General features: G+C 37.6%; 1 protein-coding gene across 1 annotated transcript in view; it reads right to left on the bottom strand.

Annotated features, from left to right (window-relative positions):
* Positions 1-25,410, bottom strand: part of LAMA2 (laminin subunit alpha 2) — a 448,946-nt gene that overhangs the window by 109,834 nt on the left and 313,702 nt on the right. The window contains exons 33-36 of the mRNA XM_029224020.1: positions 23,446-23,544; positions 11,158-11,269; positions 6,244-6,406; positions 4,720-4,930 (exon numbers count right to left, since the gene is read on the bottom strand). Of these exons, the coding sequence (XP_029079853.1) occupies positions 4,720-4,930; positions 6,244-6,406; positions 11,158-11,269; positions 23,446-23,544 (585 nt within the window). The remainder of the gene's footprint in view (positions 1-4,719; positions 4,931-6,243; positions 6,407-11,157; positions 11,270-23,445; positions 23,545-25,410) is intronic.

Raw genomic sequence — 25,410 nt, 5'->3', positions numbered from 1 at the left:
GATGTTCCTGGTTATAAGGCATATCTTATTTTCCAAAGGTCTGACACTCTTATATAACTATCAGTTTTAGCCCTTAGCTTTTTTTTTTTTTTTTTGTGGTACACGGGCCTCTCACTGTTGTGGCCTCTCCCGTTGCGGAGCACAGGCTCCAGACGCACAGGCTCAGCGGCCATGGCTCATGGGCCCAGCCGCTCCGCGGCATGTGGGAGCTTCCCGCACCAGGGCACGAACCCGTGTCCCCTGCATCGGCAGGCGGACTCTCAACCACTGCGCCACCAGGGAAGCCCTAGCCCTTAGCTTTTGTATGAACTGATTTAAAATTGACCCTGGACAGACATTCAAGAAACTTTCTTTAGCATGGCTTGTTTGCATTTATGAATCAAGCTAACAAAATGCTGTATCAATAGGAGGGAGAATGTTTCCACCTATATGTGAGGTGAAGAGCTACATTCATTTTGGTTTCAATTAAGCAGTGAGTTAGAATCTTTATAAAAGCTCTCTTTGAGTCACTTTAAGGAATCCATTGTTATGCAAAGATCAAAATGTGCTTTTTTTTTTATCACATTGAAGCAGAAATGATCTAGGGATTAAAGAGATTTTCAGTGGTGGCTGGTTTCAGATTAGACACTAATGAAATCTAGGTTTGAACCAAGAAAAGATGAAGATTTGGAGCTCCTAAATATTGATTAAAGCATCAATATAACATTTATCTGTGTTTGCTTTATAGTACTTTCTTCATTGAGAAAGAACACTTCTGTTCTGTCTTGTGCCGGGTACTACTCTCTACCCTGGAGATACAGTGGGCCGGAAGACATGTTTCTCATGGCTTTCTGGAGGGGAAAAAATTGAATGAATATATTAATGTATATTTTTAATGATCAGTGCTATAAAAATAAATAAAGACAGGGAATGGATAGAGAAGGATGTAGGATATAAAATACTTAAAGATAGGAAGCTTTGAGGAGCAAACGGGGGGCTCATGTTTAGAGAGGATTATTCTCCAAGTGTATACTACAAGCATAACTGTTAAGTGATTCTGATTAGACACCAAAGTTGTTGTATTTCTACTTTTAACTTCTAATTAGATCTTAATTCATTCCAGAGCTTTGTAAGTTTAACACCTGTTGTGTTTTTTTTTTGCTGAGGGGGGTTGCTGGGGGGTGGATTAAGAACTTACAGAAGTTATCTTCCTGCCTGTTTCTATCTAGCAACTCATTCCTCCCTTTCTTCCAGCTCCTTCCTGTTCAAGGTCATAATGGTAAACTTGGGGACAGACTGCTCAAAACACGTTACTTTGCTTGATTGAATTGCTCATCTTCTCTTTGCCCCTCAGCCCACAGTTTCCTCTGCCTTTTCTCCATTGCTGGAAATGGCATTCTAACCCTGTCCTGTCCTAGAAAGTAGCATTCAAAGCCTTCTGTGATCTGGCTCCAAAGGTCCATTTTCAGAGCCATCTTCTGCTACAGACTTATGTAGCTTATGAACAAGCATCACTGCTCTATTCGACATTTCCTAAGATCATACTTGCAGAGCTCTGTGTTTCTGCTTATGCTGCTCCATCATTTCTATCAACTTCTGTGATGCCATCATTTTGGTGTTTGATTCTCCCAGCCCATATTAATCACAGTGTTACATATAATGAAAGGTTAAAATGGCTGAATTTTAGGAAATCATAAGTTCTCTGAGGCCAGAAATCATTCCCATTCAGCCTCTAACACCCTGGTTACCAATAGCATCTTGATAATGGTAGGTGTCTAACAGACATCTGCATATTATTCCTGCCTGCTTTCCTAGCCTTATATCACACTATTTTCCAATACAAAACCAATCCTCCAGTTTACATGAACCACTCAGAAAGTCCCCCAAATATAATTTTAATCCATGACTCCAATATTTCAATTGCTTCTGACAGATTTCAGGATAAAACCAAATTTCTCAGCTTTGTTCTCAGAATGCAGTTCTCTTATAACTCAAGGTCTGGACCCTCTCTGTCTTCGTTGGCTTTCTATCCCCTCACTAGTTCACAGGCAGTCTTTATTCCAATCCTATCAAATCACTGACATTTCTCCAAAATGTCTATATGTTTGCATGTTTTTTTTTCTTATTTCTGGAATGTTCTTCCTCTTCTACTTTGACTCACTAGAGCTCACCCTTCAGGACTCAGCATACGTGTCAAGTCCTCTATGAAGCCCTTCCTAAATCCAGGGGTGATTTCGATGCCCTTCCTTTGTATACCTCCATGATAACTCCTGTAGTGTACAGACTAGTTTACTTGTGTGAGCCTCCCACTAAATACAAGTCACCTGAAATCATCAGAGGTGGTGTTTTATTTTTTATATCAATATCAGTGTCTTTAAAGCTTAAGGCTGCATCTGAATCATGGGTAGGATTTTAAAAATACAGGTTGCTGGGCTCCACTCCCAGTTTCTGAGTAGATAGGTTTGGGGGGAACCTGAGAATTTGCATTATTAACAAGTGTCTAGGTGATGCTAATGCTGCTGTTCCAAGGACCACACCATGGGGACCAGTGTTTGATATACTCAGTTTTGGTTTAGTACATTTCCTGAACTTAGTAGGGGTTTGATAAATGTTTTTAATAATAAACATTACATGCTTACTTCCTTAAATTAAAAAAAATGAGTTGGGTCTTAATTATATCACCTTTTTGTGGTCACAGGCTCAATGAAGTCATTTATTTAAAGCACAACTAATTACTCAATCAAATGGATACAACATATCAGTTCTTTTAAAATCTATATGCACATCAGATTAACCCAGGGGATGTTTTAGAATATGGACCCTGGACCACGCCTCAGACCAGCTACCTCAGATTCTGGGTGGGAGCCCAGGGGTTGTATCTGTTTAGCAAACTCTAAAAAGGTGATGCTTTATTGGCCAGTCTAGCATCAACCTTGGCAATCAACCTTAATCAGCCTTGGCAAGCAACCTTAAATAAGCTCTGCCTTATTCATATTAATTTAGTCAGTTTATCTATTTATTCTAGTAAGTTTTAAACAAGCCTTTAGTTAAGCATCACGTGTAAAATGAAAATACAAGAAGGACAACTTACACTTCAATACTGACTACATAGGCTCCAGGCTTCTCTAGGGGTACCCAAGAATGATGGCTCTCGGTTTTAAACATCACTAAAATGAAGGAATAGCTAAAAGCACCATTTACTGTGCCACTACAACTCTTCTTGAAATACTTCCCAGATGCTTATTATAATTTCCACACAGGATATTTTAATTTCTTAAACTGTTGCCATAAAATGGAGTGGTGCACCTCCGGGTAAGTTACACCACTGGTGTATCACCGAGCAAGATGAATCATGCGGAAGCCTGTGATATGAAGGCAGCCTAGCATCCTGCCTAACAAGACAGTGCTTTTTCTTTAATATTGCCAGCATGTCAGTAGATTCCAAATTGGTTAAGATTAGATACATCAGTGAGTCTTCTCAATCCTCTATCAAAATGACAAGGCTAAGTCCCAGGAGAGGGATCCAGAAAACAATTCTTTTAAAAGATTAATTCATCCTTTTACTTCTTAATCCAAAGGAAAATGGAAAGAAATGAATGGATAAAAAAAATCCAGATTCTTTTTATTCAACTGTCATTCCATGAACAGTTTTGAGAGCATGATATATGCCAGAGAGTGTTCAGTTATAGCTGCAGGTAAAATTTTATGTTAGAAGAGATAAAGGTCTGCCACTGTTTTCAGATCTGTTGGGGTCAAATACTTTGAAAAGAACAAAGGTAAGTTTGTTTCTGGTGAGGAAGTTTTTTTTTTTTTAAATGCTAAATACAGGTTTGTGCCATCATATGAGCTGAATTCACTGTAGGGAAAAGTGATCAGTTTGCCATGTTAAATATTAAGAAAGAAACGAGAGAGAAAGGGAGAGAAAGGAAGGAGAGAAGGAAAGAAGGGAAGTAGGAAGGAAGGGAGAAAGGAAGGAATGGATGGAAGGCTCTGTTTTAGTTCTAGCTTCATTAGCACTCTAAAAAAGGCAGAAGCTGCCTATCATTTCTTGAGGAGAGAACTCTCTCTTGTATAAGGAAAAGGAGACAAAAATAACTCAGACTTGATCTGCTCATGTTAGTCCGTTGTAAAATATCATTTTCATAGAACATGTTGCAAAGAAGAAGAGAACCAAAATTTTCCCAGGCTCTGGTCTCTCAGTGAGCTGTTTCTTCTGTGCCCCAATTCCATTAGAAAATCCTTGGCACTTCTGTGATTTATGGCAGCCGGATGTCTAAACCATGGTTTGTGGATCAGGTTGGGTGGACTGTACAATCATACGGTATTAGTATTTGAAGAAACTCTAGGTATGCCCTAGTGTAATGCACTCATTGTATAGTTGAGAGACTGATGCTTTGAGACTTTAACTTACTCACACTAGTACTTCTAGTTAGTGGCACAGTTGTCGTTAAGACCAAGGACCCCTGACTCCCAGTAAAGATCTCATTCCACTGTACCATTCTGCCCTTAAAAATCTTAAATAGTTTAAGTTATCTAAATTTTATTTGATTATATGGGCAATGATCATTCATTAAAAAACAAAAAGAAGGATCATTCCCCGCTTCTTAGAAGTCTCCTTTCAGAGTTGTCACACTTGATTTCATGCGTGTGCATCAACTTGCATCAACTTGACTTACTCCGCCATGGTCAAACTCCCACCCCGTGCTCCCAGATTTAGATGAAAGAGCCTCTAAGACTCACCTCCAAAGCAGTCATGTTTTTCTGGTTTTCTGCAGATAAGAGATTAGCTTCTTTGATTTTATCTGTGGCTTCTCTCAACAGGTCCCAAGCATCATCAACCTTGCTTTTGTAGTCTGCCAGTTTCTCCCGGAGATCCTTCTCCATTTCTTCATTTTTCCCTCGGGATTCTCCAAACAGCTTCTTCACTTTCTTCAGAAGGGCTTCTGCAGCTCTATAAACACCCCAGCCCAATAAGAGACAATAAGCCCTTGCCACTGCCTCAGGGTTTATTGGTATTAAACAGTGTTACAAAGAAATGCTAACATTAAAAGTATGGAAAAATTAAAAACAATATTTAAGGCAGATTGACTGTGTGCTAAACCAAGTTGAAAACTGATAGCTGAAAAGTGGCAAGAGCATTTATAATTAAAACTAAAGAAGAAAAAACTCCGCACATTTAAAATTGATTAGTAATATAACATTTTCATTTGGAAGGGATCTCATGTTATTCTCATAATCTGGCTGATGAAATCAGTTTTATGATTTACTTCACACACCAAAAATAAAATCTACCTGATTAACCATGAGATATTTTCACTGTTACTTTGAATATAAGATATAAATATTGATATGTTTGGTTAGAAACTGTGAATATAGCGCCATGCTGTTGACATGCTAGTATGATATAATTTTGACCTACTTTTCTTTTCCTTTGAACTGAGTGTTCTGGGAGTTTCCTGGATTCAACTTAATGGTTTTCCTAAAGTGATAATATCTGAGTCCTTTAAGGAAGGCTAAATATTTGAAGAACAGTAGTTCTCAAACTAAAAGGCATCATAATTCCCTGAAGAAGTTGCCAAAACAGATTGATGGGCCCCATCCCGAAAGTTTCTGATTCAGTAGGTCTAGGGTGGGGTTTGATAATTTGTATTTCTAACAAGTTCTTAGGTGTTGCTAATGTTGCTGATTTAGTATATACTATTTGATTATTAATAACACCATCACTTTGAAGTTAGCTGACTATGAATGTAAAAATGTATTTTTTTATTGAGTGTACGGTCACAGGAATTCATTGGTATTGTAAAATCACTATCATTAGTCACAACCTCAAATTCCCAAACTTTATTTCATAGTATTAGGCATGTATTATTTGACAATTCTTCTATTCAGTATTTCCTAAGATGACAAAATGTATAGGATGGCCTGCTAAATTCATAGCTTTATTTATCCAAAGATATTTTTATTAAAACAAAAATAATTAATAGTTCTAAAGGCCCTAATAATGGAAATTAATAAAGCAAGACCATTAGCCTAATTGCAGAAGGGACAGCACCAAAAAAAGATCATTTACTTGATTATTTATATATAGGTATAAACATGCCTTTGATCCGTTTTAGAGCAAGACAAATTATAACTAAGTAGATGAAAAATAAATAAAGAACAAAGTATCTCCTACTGATATGTGATGGAAAATTTAGAAATCTCTAAACAACAATTTGGAAAGCTCAGTTTATCAAATGAAAAAGTAATAGAGCTTCTACTCACACCAACTCATCTTCAGCAACTTCCTTTTGTGTGTCTAGATTTTTCCTCCTCAGTTCTGTCATCATCTTATCAACTTCATTCTGAAGCTCTTGCAAATTTCTCTCAAAGGCCTTGTCTTGAATTCCTAGAGTTTCATTTAGTTTTACAGCTTTTTCACTTACAGCTGCAGGGGGTAAAACAAATTTTGCGAATTAGTAAACTAAATGCCACATGCAAAAATGGCACCCAGCATCTGCTCTTCCCCACCATCTCTAAGAGAAATGTTGTTTGTCATGGGCGTTCCTGCTGGGAAACAGAGAGGCAGTTGCTATAACAATCCATAACAAACAAGGAAATGTGACATATTTCTTCATATTATATTGCTTTTAGGGGGACACAGTAATTAAAACACAGTGTTTCTACCCCAAAAGGAAGAAATAAAGTAAACAAATAGCTCAAACCTTCTTCAGGTAAAAGGTAAAAAATGAGACACGTAGCATAACACTTGGAAGCTGAAAATGCAAGGTCTGCATTGCTGATAAGACACAATCATATTCAATTTTAAAACCCTGAGTATAGAAACACTATCAGTGATGAGATCTCTCAAAACGAACCTGCCCTTGTACTTCCACACAGTTCTGTGTTGATCTGTGTAAAGGAATGAGGAAAGGAGCCCCTATCTACGGACAGGCGTTATGCATTAGGGCTCACAGATACCCTCCAGCAATAACAGCCATCCTAAGAGTCTGTGTTTATTATGCACTAAATAGGTTTTCAAACTGTGCTCTTTGGAATCTTAGGATTCTCCAGGCCTTTCAGGTATTCTACAAATGATATCTATTCTGCCAAGAATCTGTTTTATAGGTTGGTGCTCTGGGCAAGTTTTCATTTGAAAAAAGAATTCTATGTCAAATAATAGTTTGAAAAATTGGTGAACTGAAACATGTACACAGTTCTACCTTAGTTTTAGACCAACTTTTCCTGAAGTGTGTTCTATGGAGCATTAATTGAGCAAGATGAAGAGAGGTGTTTTTCTGAACTCTTTTATCTTCTGAACACTATTTCTATTATATAATATTACCTATGAAAATCCCCAGAATAAAGGCTATGGGTTGGCCAAGAGACATTTTCTACCATTCAAAGCTGTATCCTAAGACCTCTTTAAGACCTAAAGAATTTTCAAAACTCATTTCTATTCTTGGAGAAACTTTTCTGATTAACACTGGTGGGAGCTGTTCCAAGGGTCATATGAACAGAGCTCCTGAAAAAAGTGCACATAGTTAGGCGAAGTAGACCAGCCATGGGGATGTGACATGGTGGGTTAGTACAGTGGTTCTGAAATGTGGTCCCCAAATTAGCAACCTCAGACCACCTGGGAACTTGTTAGAAATGTGTATTCTCAGGTCCCATCACAGACCTATTGAGTCAAAAAGTCTGGGGTGTGGACCAGCAATTTGTGTTTTTAACAAGCCCTCCAGGATCTTCTGATGCACCTAGAGTTTGAGAATCTTGGGTTAGTAGAAGAAATTGAGTTTCAATCTCTAATTCTACCCTTTCCAAAATGCATCTTTCTAATTCTTTTTTAATGATAAATGTCTTTGGTTAGAAAATTGCTGCGGTCAACCTGTTATTTCTGATAACCATAGTTTAATCTGCAGAACAATCTAAACCAGGTCTTTTAAAGAACAAATATGGCCATTCTTAGCCCTGTGGTAGAAATTATTGCTCAGGTGCTATTCTTAGAAGTAGGTGAGGGTGCCTACTTTCTGGCTGACTACTTCACAGTCATCCCTTGACATATGCCAAAGAACCTTCTTAAGATTCCACCACTATGATTAGTAAGATATCACCTAGGCCATGTCATTCTTGTTAAGGAAACATGGTAACCATGGACTACTGATTGGAAAGCTTCTTGGTCCAGCAGACTATGGGGAAGCCATGCTAGAATGTTGATGATGAAATGTAAGAAGGTTTCTACTCTTTAGATTTCAAGAAGGGTAGTAGTAGATTTGGCTCTACTGATGATACAGCCCCATCCTTTGGTCTGAGTGCATGCCTATCTCTACAGTTGATTTTAACCAATTGTAAGTAACGAATGACATCATTTGTCTTCACATTTTTTTTTTAAATGAAAGGGATAAGCCCCACTTTCTAACCTGACAAAGCTGTATGTTTTTTCATTATTAAATGAATACATAAATGAACTTTGCTTAAAGACATTTTTGGAAATTTGATGGAATTTAGGTCCTGGGCCTAGGTGGTATTGAGGAAGGAAGGAATGTGAGATGCAGCCTCACTATTTCTTTTGTGGTCTAATCTCACAGCTAAATTTCTACAGAGAAGAATTTGGTGGAAAAAGAATGATGGAGTGAGAAAAGGAAAAGATGGATCGCATCATTTCTTTTAAATGAAAGCAATATGTAAGCAACCAGAAGAAATTATTAGGGTACACAAAAACTGCTTTAGCAAAATGATGCTATATTAAGAAAGCAGCATTATTTTAATAGAAGAGGTCTGATTACTCCTTTGCTTCTACACATGGAATTTGGAACTTCTCTGAGTACTTTTAAACTAAAGATAAATGTGTTATGTAGTCTATTATTCCAAGATATACACTATCACTTCAGTATGTTTTCAACAGTATTAAAAATACTTGCAACATAAACACGTCTTTTAAATTTAATTATCTTTTCTTTCTAACTTATTACAAAGGGAATTTAAAGTCATTTAAGAATGTCTTTAAAACAAGATAAAATAAATATAAAAGGAAATGGAGCAAAGATAAAAAAAAATTAATGTAAATCAGGCAAAGAGTTACTAGACAGAAATGCATATGCTGGAATGCCCAGGGCAGTGGATCCTACATCTAGTGTTAAGCAGCTCAGTAGCCAATGCATCAGGATAAAAAGGAGTATTTTAAGAGGTATACAGTATCTATAACATACAAACTAAATAAATAAATTCCTCAGGAGAAGCAGAGCTGTTTTTCATGCTGAACCTGAGAAAAATATCCTATAATGGGTAAATTTATCATGAATGACTAATACTATTGAGACCTGAAGAACAGGAAAGAAGGGTGTCCAGCATTTCTTAAGTCTTATTATACATCAGAACATATCCTAATGGTTTATATAGACATCCAAGCCTTGTTATATATATGTAAATGCTTTATGATTTAACTGGCATATTCAAATTTGAATTTTCATGAAATTTTAATAGTTAGATTAATTCTGTCAAAGTTCTTTTACAAAGAGCTGTGGTTACCATTTTTGTTATCATTTACGTTAGTACCTGGTGGAAGAAGAGAGTAGTATTCATTTTGTCCTCGGGTATAGGATCACAGCTATCCACACGGCACTTCACATGAATTAGAAAACGGTGCCCCATTTGGACAGACACAGCCAGACCACCTGACTGATGCACAATGCAGGAAATGGGAGGCAACTTTGATGACATAACCCCTTTCTTTGATAGACAGATTGTGGATGGTGAGCCAAGCCTGGGTTAAATATCATCTCCACTCTGCCCCCTGCTGGTACCTTTGTGGCATGCACAAAGATGTAGATAAAGTAGGCAGTGCCGGTACTGGAGTCTATCGGAAACGTGTATTAGGATTTATTATGTAGCAACGTTTGATCGAAATGATCAAGATTAGTTCCTAGGATAGGCTGCTGGGTGTTAGTGTTTGAGACTGAGTTGGAAGGAAAAGGAAAGTCCCTGGAGTACTGACTAATGTCTTCAGGGATCCAGGTAGAGTGAATCTGTTCTATCTGCAATGGGATTTTTTTGGTGGGAGGAAGGGAGGGTGGACACTTTCAAATAACATTACTGGAAAATAAAAACAGGGAAAGGACAACAACTTCATCTAGCAGAGGAGAAACCACAACGAGTTAACTGAGATTTTTTTGGTAGGAGTAACTTCTGTTTCGGATCCTGACACGTCTTGCCTGAGATTATGCCTCAGATTGAAACTGTGTTGTTTCTTGCTGTGGGGAATCTTTGGAAGTTTCTGCCTCTTCTTGGCCAGTGATTCCTAAGACTGACCTGTCAGGATATGCCTTGAAGGTTCTCACGTCCTGATTTATTTGGCTATATTAGAAAGCAAAGTATCTAAAATGTATAACATTATAGAGTAATAAAAATGTTTTATTTTTAAAGCAAAAAGAAAACACTTTTTCTTATTTTCTCAACATGCATGCATGTTTATCATATATTAGTAGATATTTAAGAACTAATGTTTTGTTGTTTTGTTTTTTGAGGGTTTTCTTTTTTCTTTCTTTTTGCATTATCTGTTTTCTTTGAGTTTCTTAATCTGGGCTTTTGCCTAAAAATGGCTTCCACTTTGATTCTCAAATCAGATTGGTAGATGCCAAGAACTAACCCCTTGAGAATTGTGGACTAAATGCAGTAGAGCTTCTGGTAAGGTAGCACATCCAAATCCCAAGCAACAGATGTTCATTAAAAACTGGTACCAAGTATTTAAAAGCCATTTTGAGAAATTAAAGTGCTGCTTTAAGGTACTGAGCAGAACGATAAAATTAACTTTTTTTAAAAAAATCAAGGATCTTTTAAATAGTTCTGAATACAAAAACAGCACCATAGCAGAGGATAAGTTGCCCATTAACTAATTTAATCATGTTTGATCACAATAGCCATTCCTCAAGGATCAGAGCATTCATAAAGGAATGCATTCAATTGACTGCTATTTTGTACTCATAATTCCTAATTCACTGACTTCTGTCACAAATTTAACACTGTAGGCTGTAGATTCTCAGTTGATAATGCGCTTGAATATCTTGATCAAAAAACTTTTTAAAAATCCAACCCTCAAATTTAGAAATGTCATCTCTTACTAGAGAAATTCCAGTCCTGTGCAATCCTTTTTTTCTTTTCCTGTTAGGAGAAATAATGATTAAGTTGTGAGTTTTCTAATACCTTCTGCGTGCTGGGCCAGGTCCTTAATGAATTCTCCTAAGGAGCTTGCTCTCGTGTTGGTCCTCTCTGCATCCTGTCCAGTTTGCTCTCCATCTGCTGTCACTTTGGTAGCCTAATGAACCAAATTCGGGAAAAGCATAATTAATAGAGATGATGAAGCTACAGCTAGATAAGCTCTCACCGGCTGCATTTTCTTTCAAATATTACTTTGAGCCAAAGGAAATTGATGAATTATTGATCAGATGTACCGGAAATGACGCCCGTGCTCAAATATACAATTAAACTTTATTACTTCTTCCATTAAATGGAAATCAGAGAGCTGTATTTGGTCTTTTTAAAACCCTCATTGTACGCAATGGCACAGTAGAAGCCATAAAGCAGAATTATTTTTGAAATATTTTTAAGGTACTATTGCCAAAAGTCTTTAATGGATTCTTCAGCCTGCACATGTTGCAGTTTTGTCCATATTTTATTTACTGAAAAAGTGTGGAGTGTAGCAATGATCTCTCGAAAGAGGCACAGACAACCTGTCTCAATCAGCTTGATCCTATAGATTCGGTTTAGATCAATACATTAATACATAAAGAAACAAAGAAAGGGAATGCTTAGCTACTAAGTAGTAAATGCTTGTTTTATAACACTGTAAAGATCTAGTAAAATGTTAAAGAAGAATAAATGTTAACTTTCCCCATACGACATCACCAAAAAAGATTCCAGTAATCACAGGACCATATATTACTATCAACAAAATAGAACAGAACTCTACAACAGCCCCACCTCCCAAAGAATGTCCTCATATTGTTTCACCCTTATTCACATTGAAAATATCACTTGACACAATGGCATCCATTTAATGTGTTCATAGTTAAGATATACCATATGTAATCAAATGGCATGTGTAACATTACAAGTTTCAGATACTACAAGGCTTAGAGCACCTTGTAATAGGTTTATACTTCGTTTTTTAATGTGTATGCATATGCTAATAAATATGACTTCCTTTTCTAAAAAATAGGGATAATCTAACTACAGAAAATGAATCAAAGAATCACAAACTGCCTCAATACAATTTAAATAAAGGTTCAAGCTGGCGGAATATTAATACTCCACAATCTTGTACCAGGGTGCTTGCCTTTTAGACATGCCCAGAGAATCTAAATTGTTTTATACGTAAACGGATTTTAAATAGAACTTAAGATAGAACTAACTGTCTGGCCAGCACAGAACATGGTAGGAGGTGCTGCAGGAATTATAGTGCATTTTATGATTTCCCAGGGGGCAATAAGAGGTTTAATTCATGAAAGTTTTCAAGGTTTTAAATAAAAGGTAGAATATAAAGTCCAACCATTATCATCTAATTTCTCAACCTTCAAATATTATCACCACAAATAAAAGAATGAAAGGAAAAGAATCCAATGGAAGTTTAAAAAATTCCTCTTTATAGTTTCAGTATATATACAAAATGATTTGGCGTGTGTTAATCAATATATTAGAATGCTCTGGATTAACTCTTCCAAAACATTAATATTGGAATGATTTTCACTTTTAAATTCGAGGTCCAGTTGGGTCAAGAAACTCCACACATACACACCACACAAATGTATGCTCACATAATTTTTTAAATGTTGCTTTTGAATTACTAAGGTCAGCTGCTTAAGGTGTTGGTCATCTAAACTGCTTTGGATGTTTGTCTAGTCTGGATTTTACTGTGTTCTATAATATCTCTACTATTTTCACATATCACAGAATACTATAAGGGATTTGATCTACATTATTATCATCTTTCAATATCTTAAGAATTAATATACCACCAGCACTAGTATCACTTACTATACAGAAAATATACATTATAATTTGAACTAAAATTTATTTCTTGCTTCATCAATATCTTATTTACATTACTAAAAGGTAATAATTCCCATAAATCTCATACCATCGAGCTTTCCAACTCTTGTATGCTCAAAGCATCTAATTTCTTGAAAATAAATGTATACTGATACACTCTCCTTTTAAAATTCTGGATGATCAAGACAATATTCATTGCCTTGACTTCTACTTATCAAATTAATTTATACATAAATGTGTAAGAGTCATTGTTAACACACTCAGTACAAATAACATGAGTACTCCAATATTAAGATGTGAAGAATTCTACATGACCCATGGTAAGAAATAAGTCAAAAATATTATAATTAAGACCCTATGCAATCAGCTTCCCTGGCTTCCTTTTATATGTAATATGCCAATCTCTTCGCTTCTTAGGGTCTTCTCATATTCTGTTGTCTTTGCCTGGAATGAACTTCTGCTCAGCACTTTAGTGGCTGGATCCTTGTCATCCATCAGCTTTCAGTTTAATAAGTATCTCTTCTTGGTGTGGCCATCCCCAGGGTACCTATTTAGGTTTCTCAGCTTCCTGCAGAAGAATATTTCCTTCATAGCTCCATGCATTTTAGAATTACTATTTACGTGTTGGCATACCTATGTAATGGCTACCTGACTAAAAAGTAAGCTCTAAGAGGACAAAAACTTGGTCTGTTTGCTCATCACTTTATATCCAGCTTCTAGTATGATATCTCACTTACAGCAAATATTGAATGAATGTTGCTAAATATATGACTAAACAATTTCCTAACTAATCTTGTCAACATTATTGCCATTCTTATTGCCTACCTTTCCAGAAAAAGCTTTGTTCACACTATTGCTCCCTAACTCCTCTCCAATTATCCAGAATAAATCCAGCCCCCAAGATGATTCGCTTCCAACTTCACCTTCTCTGTGAAGGCATCCCCAATGATTTTGACCCATATGCTCCTTTCTTAGATTTTCAAAAACAACTATCATTACCACTATTCGTGACTGTTGTGGGTAATTATTTTTTTAGGTGTTTCGTCATATCTATTGAATCGCAATCCTTGGGGGCTAGGGTTATATCTTATCTCTTTTTTATTCCTCCGAGTGCCAGGAACAGTGCCTGGCAAACTGTAGGGGGTCAAGGATGTTTGGTGATTGACTGATGTAGTAATAATCAAACAAACTATTCCTTTGAAGTTCTAAAGCCTGGTGGAGAAAGAAAAATCTCTTTCCATATGCCTTTCTGATACCATTCAAACTGGCCATATGCCTGGTTTTGCTTACCAGTGAATGTGGATGGCTGGGAATTTTTTCTGGACATTTTTCACAGCCTTATAGGAAGCTGCTGCTGAAGGGCTACAGCTGAGTGCTTAGGAGGAGAGCCAGGCCTGAGCGCCTCTGGTCCCAACCACGCTGCATTCTAGTCACTGGCCTTCTGGTAATTCAAAACTAGCCTGCGATTGCACACCAAATACCATGCTGGTGGGGGTGAGTGGAGGTAGGGGCGGGGGGTGGGCAGAAATCTTTATGGCCAGCACAGTACTTACTAAGGGAGAAGATAGCCTTCCTTCTGCACAGACAAAAAGAGCTTCCTCTCTTGGCTGCACTCCAGGAGAGGAGGAGATGTGAGATTCCTGGACCAAAAGGCATTGACTTATGATATTAGCCCTCTAAGAGGCGGGTTACCAGTCAGGCTCAGCTGTACCCCAGATTGATATGCGTGTTCAGAGGGCTGACAATACTCGTGTTTCGTTTGCTCTTCCTGCCTTTAGAGATACATAGAGGGCATGATCCCTATTTTCACACTGGTGAGGATGAAGGTATGAAGAGGTTAAGTGACTTATCTGAACTCACACATATAGGAAATAGGGGACAAGACACAAATTTTCTGTCTCACAGCCTTGTATGCTGTCTGTATTAAACATTAACTTATGTTTGGCTAACATTCAGGAGGACTGGGAAGATACTTGAAAAAGTGAAGCATTCTGGGTGGGAGGAGGGACACGGCTCCAGCTTTTATGTATTTTAAGTGCATAAGCTTTAGGTTTTAGTAAACATATTTAAAAATCCATATCAGAATATCATATAGATACATTAAAAAAAAAATCATGTCCCTGGTAGCCCAGTGGTTAAGACTCTGCCTTCCAATGCAGGGGGTGCAGGGTTGATCCCTGGTCGGGGAACTAGGATTCCACATGCTGTGCGACGTGGTTAAAAAAAAAAAAAAAAATCCTGTCTCATTACACAGTAATGAAGTTGAAGAGTCACCTTGTCAAAACCACCCAGGAGAGACTCCATAAAGGAAGGCAATTACAAATACACTATCACCTATGGGGAGTGGTGATAGAGTGTAAAAAGTGAAATTTACAAAAATCAGTTTCAACCAGGACAGGCTATTGATAATGTTACAGATGAAGGCTAAGTAGTACATGATAGGAGCTGTCTGCCTGATTCAGTTTGGCTCTCCTTGTATTTTATTAACTTGCCATCCCCATCCCTTAGTCAGCTTCCTTCTAACTCACTATTATCTTGTCCTTTGAGTATTTGACAAATGTCTTCTCATTTATCCTAATATGTTGTACAATCTTCCTTTCATTCTCTATCTTAGATTTTCTTATTTTTACTTTCTCTTACCTCTGTTCTACATATTTCCAGTGTTCCTTTGTAAATGGTAGCTCACACACTGCTTTGCATGTATCCCTCTTACCTTTGATTATCTTTTTTTACATTCAAGTTCACTCAACTAGGTATTTTTTCCTTTTACTTTTCTTTTATTTTCTTTGTGGGTTTTTTTTTTTTTTTTGAGTATTTATACCTAGGCAGCACACATTACCATTAGGCACACATTCATTTACTTCTGAACAATGTAGCTATTACTTTCTTACTTTAGCTCAAGCAGTTCTCACTGTGCCTCTTGAAATCTGCACATAATTTTCTTGGTTGGATATTACTAGTGTCTTTCATTTTCCGCCTTCTTTATGTTAAAACTAGAACCTAATGGAGCAAATCTAACTACTGAGTAGACAACATTGCTTAGATGCCATCCACCTCTGCATTTGCAGAGGTTTTCTGCTGAATTTAAATTTGAGATCTAATCATTTACATGATATTCTTTAGGGTCATCTTCAAACACTACCGGTTCTATATATCCAAGGGTCAGTGAAGTACTAGGACAAGCTACTAGGACAGACAGCACACAAAGAGAGAGACAATCAACTGACCCTGGGGAATGATAATAAGTCAGTTCTATGTGAAATTTCTCCTTAAATATTTCAGGCGTCAGTTTTGAAAGTTCCAAATGAACAAATGTGATTTGCTATACATTATCTCTCTCCCTTTTTAAAAAGTTTTATTTTATTTACTTATTTTTTATACAGCAACTTCTTATTATCTTTTCTATACATATTAGTGTATACATGTCAATCCCAATCTCCCAATTCATCCCACCACCACCACCACCTCCACTTTCCTCCCTTGGTGTCCATACATTTGTTCTCTACATCTGTGTGTCTATTTCTGCCTTGCAAAACAGTTCATCTGTACCATTTTTCTAGATTCCACATATATGAATTAATATATGATATTTATTTTTCTCTTTCTGACTTACTTCACTCTGTATGACAGTCTCTAGGTCTATCCACGTCTCTACAAATTCTCTCTCTTTTAAAATATAACAGCAGAAATGAAAAACATTGTTGGCAACTTAAACCTTTTAAAACTATAAATAAGGCATTGTAAATATATATATATGTGTGTTTATATATATATAGTAGGCACTTAAATCATTTAAAAACTAGTTTCATCATTTTGGAAGTGCCTCATCTTCATTTAAATTTGATTTCCAATATACAGTAAGAAACAAGGTAGATAATGCTAAATTTTGATATTTTATATAGTTCAGTCTATTACATTGCATTTACCCCTTATGAAATATAAACAGTTAAGAGATGTTTATCAAAGAAAGCAAAATATTCAACTCAATATAATTATATGCCTGATTTTAGTGCATTTTAGAGAAATTCAAAATTAATGCTTATTGTGGGTTTCTATACCTTTCATTTATTTTTATGCTATTTTTAAAATTATTCACAATTAGGTAATTAATTAATTAAACAAATACTGACTGAACACCTACTATATACATGATACTGGTGATACTGTGGTAAGGGGGGAAAAAAACCCCACACTTCCTGCTCTTTTGGAGTTTATAGTCTGGTGGGATAGAGAGGTATTTGTTTAATGATCATGAAAATAAATTATAACCACAAACTGAAGAAAAAGCACAGTGGTATAACACAATTATAAGAGGAATCACATCACACCTGGAATATCACAGAAGACTTGCGGTAGACTTCGAGGAGCTGAGCTTTAGAAAGTGAATTGGAATTAACAGAAGTTAACAAGATGTAGGAGGAAGGGATTTACTTCAAGGCTAAAGAAAACATGTCCGGAAAGGCTCTGCGGGACAAAGTAACTGAAGGATACCATGGCTGGAGTACAGATGGCCAGGGTCAAAGTGGTGTGAGATGTGGCCAAAGTGAGACTTTGGCCTTTATCTGAAGAGCAATGAGAAGCCAGGGGGACGAGTTTAAGCACGAGGGTGCCATGTTCAAATTTGGGGTTGCAAAAGTGCATTCTGGCTATACCTTGGAGAACAATCGAAGGAAAATAAGAATAAACGCTGGACTAGCTAGAAAGCTAATATGGTAATCCCAAACGAAGGGCTGGATGAGAGTAGGGTAGTGAAGATGAGATCTATACACAGAAGTGGAACCCACTGTATTTGGTAATGGGCTAAATAAGTGGGAGGATGAGAAGGAAGAAAGTGGCATCAAAGAAGATTTCTAGGTTTCTGGCTTATATGTTCAACGCATCAGGGTCCAGATAACCAGAGCATGAGTTGGGGAAGAGATGAGGCTGGGGAATTAAGACTAAGAGGAAAGAGCATCACATGTCAATGAACAAAATGGAGAATTTGAAGGAGGAGAGTGATGTGATCAGATCTGTGATTTAGAAAGTTCACTCTGCTATAGGAATAATAATTGTTTGGAGTTAGATAAAGCTTAGGAAGAGAGGTAATAGAAGACCTCTGAATTGGGTTGGGGTAGAATGAAGAGCAATCATTCAGTGCTATTTTGGGAGACTGGTAAATATTGGAGGATAAATCATTGAGGTGTTCTAAACAGAAGAAAGTATGGGTTTTAAGAGGACGACGGTGAGTTTAATTTGAGATGTCCAGTTGATAGTTAGGTACATAGGACTGAAACAGGAGAATGAAGTCTGTCTTGAGAATATGGACTTATTAATCATAGACATATATGTGGCGATCAAAGCCAAAAGAGAGGGTTTACAAAGTGAGAAGAGGCGTGGACTGAGGACTGGACCCCAAGAAAATCGACTTTTGCGGGATGGGCAGAGGCAGAGCTTGAAAATGAAAGGTCTGAGAATTAAGATAAAAGCAGAGAGGAGAGTATGTTAAGAAGGAAGATAGGGTCAAAAGTGGCAATTGCTGTAGGAAGTTCAAGTAAAATCAAGTTTCCACTGGATTTAGTGACCAGCTTGTCATTGATTACCTAGTTGAAATAGTTTTAGTAGCAGGCTGGGAGTGGAAATCTAGACTACAGTGGAGTGAGAAGTGAAAGCAGACCAAGTCTTTGAAAAAATTTGGCTGTGAAATGGAAGAGGGAGGTAAGGACAGTAGCTACAGAGGTATATGGAGTTGTCATCAAAAACATCTCAATATTCCACACTAATCATACTGTCTGACAGTATGAACATGTAACATATGATTGTCGTATTCAAAATCATATTCCAAGGGGGAAATGGAATGACAATAAATTAAAATACATTGAAAAAGATACATAATTATGCAACATTTTGCATGTGTAATATTTGACATTAAATTATATAAAATAAATGTTTAAAATGTTAATCTGGGGGAGGAATATTATTCTCTTTACCAAGGGCTATCAGAGAACTAAATTGCTTCATGAAAAAGATAAGCACAAAATATACAAGCACTTGCAGGACAGAAGGCAGCTCACACCAGCTATGCAGGATCAGACTCGCCAGATGTTTTAACAAACATAAAGAATGTACTAGTCGGGCTTCCCTGGTGGCACAGTGGTTGAGAGTCTGCCGATGCAGGGGACACGGGTTCGTGCCCCAGTCCTGGAAGATCCCACATGCCGCGGAGCAGCTGGGCTCGTAAGCCATGGCCACTGAGCCTGCGTGTCCGGAGCCTCTGCTCCGCAACGGAAGAGGCCAAAACAGTGAGAGGCCCGCGTACCGCAAAAAAAATAAAATAAAAAAAAGAATGCGCTAGTCATAAAGTGACTCGCCAGCTAACAAAGTAGAGAAAAGGATTCTCAAAAAGATTGGCTGTAGCAGTGAAAGCACTTTCCAGAGGAAAGGGAACTGGAAGCACCGGGTACCTCTAGGCTCACCATAGTTTTCAATCTTAGCCGACACCAGAATCATCTGGAAGCTCTTGAAAGTCCCAATGCTCATACTGTGCCTCTGACCAAATACATCACAACCTTTGGGGGTGAGACTGGGCACCACGTAACTCTAATGTGCACTCCTAGTTTAGGCACTATCTCCTCTAACGTAGCCATGGATAATAGGAAGTCATGGCCCCTGCACTTATACTCTGGGCCCAACTGCTGAATCATTCATGGCTGTGAGATAAAGGTACTGGGGGTCTCAGCCAATATTAGTGGATATTTATGTCGTCTAGTCCTCTAGTTATGATTACATGTGTATCAATACACCTTTTGATTATCACGCTGATTGACCACAGGCAAAGAAAGAATTGATCATTTTGAATATTGAAGGTCTCCATGACAATCCTGTTTCTGGTGGGGACAAGGTTAATAAATAAGTGAGGATTTCTATTTCCTCCCCATCCTCACTTTATCAAGGAGATATTTACTTTTAGAAGTCTTATTTCTAGACTTTCTATGTTACAAAATCTGAAGAATGGGCAGATAAAAATGGTATTGAAGTGTGGAGAGGGGGAAAAAGAGTAATGTTCCAGTGGAGCAATCTGGCAAATGCTACCTCAGTCAGGTGATCAAGATCAACATCAACAGTAATAAGACATATTGATTGCACGGGTTCTTAATATGATGTGATAAAATGATACATTATCTCTGTGGTCTTCCCTACAAAAACCTATATGTCTATTCTGATCATGAGAAAAACATGAGGCAAACCCCAACTGAGGGACATCCTACAAAATACATGAACTTGTCAAAACTGTCAAAATCATCAAAAACAAGGAAAGTCTAAGAAACTAGCACATTCTAGAAGCCATAGCCTAAGAGGACACGATGACTTAATGTAATATCCTGGATAGGATCCTGAAACAATAAAAGGACATTAAGTAAAACTGAAGAAAAAGCAGAGTCTTTAGTTAATAATAATAATAATCAATATTAGTGCATTTGTTGTGATAGATAGATCATACCAAGATATTAGTAGGGGAAAGTGGGTATGGAGTATATGGGAAATCTCTGTACTATCTTTGCAACAACCTTTCTGTAAATCTAAAACTATTTTAAAATAAAAAAGTTTATTATTGGAGGGCTTCCCTGGTGGCGCAGTGGTTGAGAGTTCGCCTGCCGATGCAGGGGACACGGGTTTGTGCCCTGGTCTGGGAAGATCCCACATGCCGCGGAGCAGCTGGGCCCGTGAGCCAATGGCTGCTGAGCCTGCGCGTCCAGAGCCTGTGCTCCGCAACGGGAGAGGCCACAACACTGAGAGGCCCGCGTACCGCAAAAAAAAAAAAAAAAAAAAAAAATTCTCAACATAGTATGTCACTAGGGAATTGTAAATTAAAACTAGAATGAGATATTACTACATACCTACTAGAATGGCCAAAATTCAGAACACTGACAACACCAAATGCTGGTGAGGATTTGGAGCAATAGGAACTCTTACTCATTGCTGCTGGGAATGCAAAATGGTACAGCCACTTTGGAAGACAGTTTGGAGATTTCTTACAAAACTAAACACACTCTTCCCATATGATCCAGCAATTGCACTCTTTGGTTTTCATACAAATGAATTGAAAACTTATATACTTGGATGTTTATAGCAGCTTTATTCATATTGCCAAAGCTTAAAAGCAACCAAGGTGTCCTTCAGTAGGTGAATGGATAAATAAACTTGGTACATCCAGAAAATGAAATACTACTCAGCACTAAAAAGAAATGAGCTATCAAGCCATCAAAAGACATTGAGGAAACATAAATGTATACTACTAAGTGAAAAAAGCCAATCTGAAAAGGTTACATACTGTATAACTCCAGCTATATGATATACAGAGACAGTAAAAAGATCAGTGGTTGCCAGGGGTTAAGGAAAGGGAGAGGTGAATAGGCAGACCATGGAGGACTTTTAGGGCAGTGAAACCACTCGAAATGATACTATAAAGGTGGAGACGTCATTAAACATTTGTCAAAATCTGTAGAATATACAATACCAAGAGTGAACCCTAAAGTAAACTATAGGCTTTGAGTGATAATGATTCGTCAGTGTAGATTCATCTATTGGAACAAATGTTTCACTCTGGTGGAGGATGTTGACAATGCGGGAGGCTGTGCTTGTCTTGGGGCAGGGGGCATATGGGAAATTTTGATATTTTCCAATCAATTTTGCTTTAAACTTCTCAAAAATACAAAGTCCATTTAAAAAAATTTAGTATGTGAGAGTCTGCTGGAAAGATGAAAGGATGCCGGTTAAGAAGTTATAAGGTAATAATAATAATAATATTAAAGGCTCAGATCATTTGGCTGTAATCAGCTCAGTGAGAGCAACAACAGTGTCAGTTTTGCTTATACCTCTTTCCCAGTGTCTGTCATTCTGTTATAGTGTCTAGAATATATTTGACCCTTAGTAAGGATTAATTAAATGAATGAATGAATGAAAGGCCTCTGTTCCATGGAATTTTCCCTAGTTATCCTTAACATTAAATTAATATTAAATTAATCCATTTGTGTGTATTCCTCAGGTACATTCCTTTATTTTATTTCATGCTGTGTTACATATTTACTTGCACTTGTCCCATATTACCCTCCACATACCTAAATACTTATATACCCACCCACCCACACACACACACACACACACACACACACACACACACTCGAGATTGCAACTTCCTTGAAGACAGACTGAGCCTCATTTTTATCTTTCATCTGCCAACACTTAGCGCTTGGGCTTTGTATGTGGTGAACATTCATATGTGCTGTTGAATTGAGATTACTTTGGCATGATCTGTTTAAAAATTCTTATTTAGTGTATTCACATAACCAATACAAAATTGTTAATTACTGAATTGATATGAGATAATTTGTACTCATTAATCTGATTAATATCTAACTACATTTGGCAAGAAACTCTGTTCTGTATTTGTACATTCCACATCGCTGGTAGGAGATTCTGAAAATGTGTTTAGTACGCTATTTGTAACATCAGGGCCATTGTTTAGCATCACGTGCTCAGAATCCCATTTGATTTCCCTGTGGAAATTCTCCTAAGCCAGCAGCAGCTTAGGTGGAAATGGTACTGGATCAGTGGGAATCCGGAATCTGGGTCCTACTTAGGTCCTTGAATTTGGTGAAGTACGCGGCCATTGCTAATTCATTTCACTATCATGGCCTAAAGGATTTCTTCTTTAAAAAATGGACTAGATAATCTGTAAGAACCTTCTAGCTCCAATATTTTTTGTCATTTAAAGTTCTTTGATAATCAAACTGGATCCCTAAATTCCAGGCCAGTTTTCCAGTTCATGCATTTTCCTGGCCACAAGATGGCAGACTTTATGCTGTTTTCTTCATTCTGTATCAGGGAAAAGAACCTTAACCCTCTTGCAGTTTTGAAAATTAAAAACTCCCAATATCTTAAAAAGTCTGATAAACGCAACATGGACTTTACATTATGACTCTAAAAAGTGTCTTGAATGCTTTGGGTTTTCATGATAAAGGACATTTCCTCTTTTGTGGGGGGATAATGATTTAGGCTGTATTTCTATACAAACACAAAAATCCTATGATGAGATCAAAGAGACTACAAGTATTTTCATTTGTTTTTCTTTTTCCTTACATATCAGAGCCAGGACTTTGGGAATCCAGAATCAATAAAAACTTTACCATGGAAGCTACTGGATAGAGTACTCAAAATATACTGTCATTCTGATATTTTTAGCCATTGTCCTTGACACTTCCCAAGTATGTATCCCAATCTTTTCTTGTGCTACCGGGTTCTCAGATTTTATCTGTGGCAGAAGTAGCAAGTCAAAAATACATCTATTTCATGCACCAAATTGGGATTTAGGAAGAACAAGATTTGCATTTCAGAAATTTGAAGTAATTTTCCTTAATTATACATAATCTATCTGCTTTAAGAAGAAGCATGATTTTGCCAACTTACCCTGGTCAGAAGTTCATTCATTTCTGTCACCAGCGTGTTCAGATTGCCTTCTGCCAACTGAATGAGCCTCTCTGGGGCCCGCTGAGGTGAGAGCAAATGCTGAAAAAGATTTCATTCCATATGTTTTAGAGTAAATGGTCTTGCAGCAATCATGGGTTGAACATTTAACAGAACACATTTTTTCTTTATATACAAAGAACTTAGCCTTCTCACCTTCAGAGAAGAGAGAAGGAAACTATTTCAGTTGGGCACTTACAAAGCACCATGCAGAGTAATCTGGCAAATAATACAAACTGCTGCAATTTATTGAGACATTACTATGTTCCAGGTCTTTTTGTTTTGTTTTGTTTTTCATTGAGCTCTTACAACAGTTCTATGAGATAAATGCTATTTCATTTTGTATATAGAAAACTGTGGCTTAAAGAGACTTAAAAATTTATACAAGATTGCACAGCCAGTAAGGGGTAGAGTCAAGATGAACCTTGTCTGAGTCTTTAAGGCTCCCATTCTAATCAACAGAGATACAGTTTACAGGTTTATTACCTCTTTCTTTGAGGACAGGAGCCCTGACAGAAGGACCTGGCCAGACACTAACTAACTGCATGGCATCAACGTTGTAGGAGCTGCCCTGGCACTCACAGATGCGCCATTTTCCTCTCCTATTAAACATAATCAATCTCACCAAACACTAACAGTAGAGAGTATCACTCTGTGAGAGTGATGAATGAAACAAAAGATGACACCACTCCATAATCTTATCTAAATGCAGACGAAATCATGGTCTCTGTGCAGACCGCAAAAGTACCTCAAATCCCATTTTCTGGCTAATATGAGTGACCACTGCCTCCTTACTAACTGTAGCTTTAGCCGCCCTTTTTCTTCCTTCCTTCTAGATAAGATTCATTAGAATACTTAATTATGGAATTATTCCCACTTCCTAATAGTACCCAGTCCAACACAAACTCCTGCTTCCTTGAATCTGCCCTCAAATTCCCTAGCACAAACCCCCAATACTCTAAGTGATTCCTAATGCCCTGTTATTGAGACAGCCCCAATTCCCCACACTGTGTAGTGCCCCTTGTTGCAACAAGTTAGTAAACCCAACTTTGTTCTATCACATGTGTGTTTCTGGTCATCTCTGGCTGGAACCCAGGGAGCACTGACACAGTTAAAGGAACTGAACAAAGAGGGCACATGACTTAAGGATTTAGAATATCAAAGTGGGGTTCCAAATATCCAGATGTTAAACAAGTTATGGAAGAAGAACACAAACAGAATCAAGAAAGACTGAAATTTAAGGAACATCAAAGTCATTCTGACTAATACCCAGCCATAAGGAAACAGGTGACTGAACCCCAGGCTTGATTGATGTCCACAGATTGGAACCTCTTTCAGAGGGCCCTTCAGTACTTCATCCACTGCTTAAGTTATTACTTTAAAATTATTTGACGTCCTATTGAAGTATTTGCTTCTCTAGTTTAATTTTCTTTCTTTGTATTCCTTCCATACATGATAACTGGTCAGCATTTTCTTTATTAGAACTCTTTGCACTCCTGAATGCTGGGCCTACAAAGTAAACTCGGATTTCTCTGCCTGGCTTTCATGATTGTCCTTCGTATCACCCAGCCCCACTGAAGTCTCCAGCCTTATCTTTCACTAGCAGGCCTGACTTCTAATGTCTGCTGGACAGGCCTCGCTCATCCACACCTCTGCCTCTGCGCATGTGGCTCTCCTAGGTTCAGTGGCAAGAGTATGTAAGGATGGGCTGGGGGTCAAGGAGACCTTGCTACTGGTGGGCTGAGCCCTTCTCTCTCTGAGCTGTGTGAAGGTAGTTTCATTCTCACAGGCCCTAAAGTTAAACTACCTCCTTCCACGTCCCAGCTCTGTACCTAGTAGCCATGTGACCTTGTCTCTGTGCCTCAGTGTCCCTACCCGGCTATCTGAGACAAACATAGCTAATACAGT

This window comes from Monodon monoceros, unplaced genomic scaffold, assembly GCF_005190385.1.
Source record: "Monodon monoceros isolate NGI ecotype Baffin Bay Population unplaced genomic scaffold, NGI_Narwhal_1 Super_Scaffold_15, whole genome shotgun sequence".
In the NCBI taxonomy this organism is placed as follows: domain Eukaryota; kingdom Metazoa; phylum Chordata; class Mammalia; order Artiodactyla; family Monodontidae; genus Monodon; species Monodon monoceros.
This window is presented reverse-complemented; position numbering and strand designations above follow the sequence as displayed.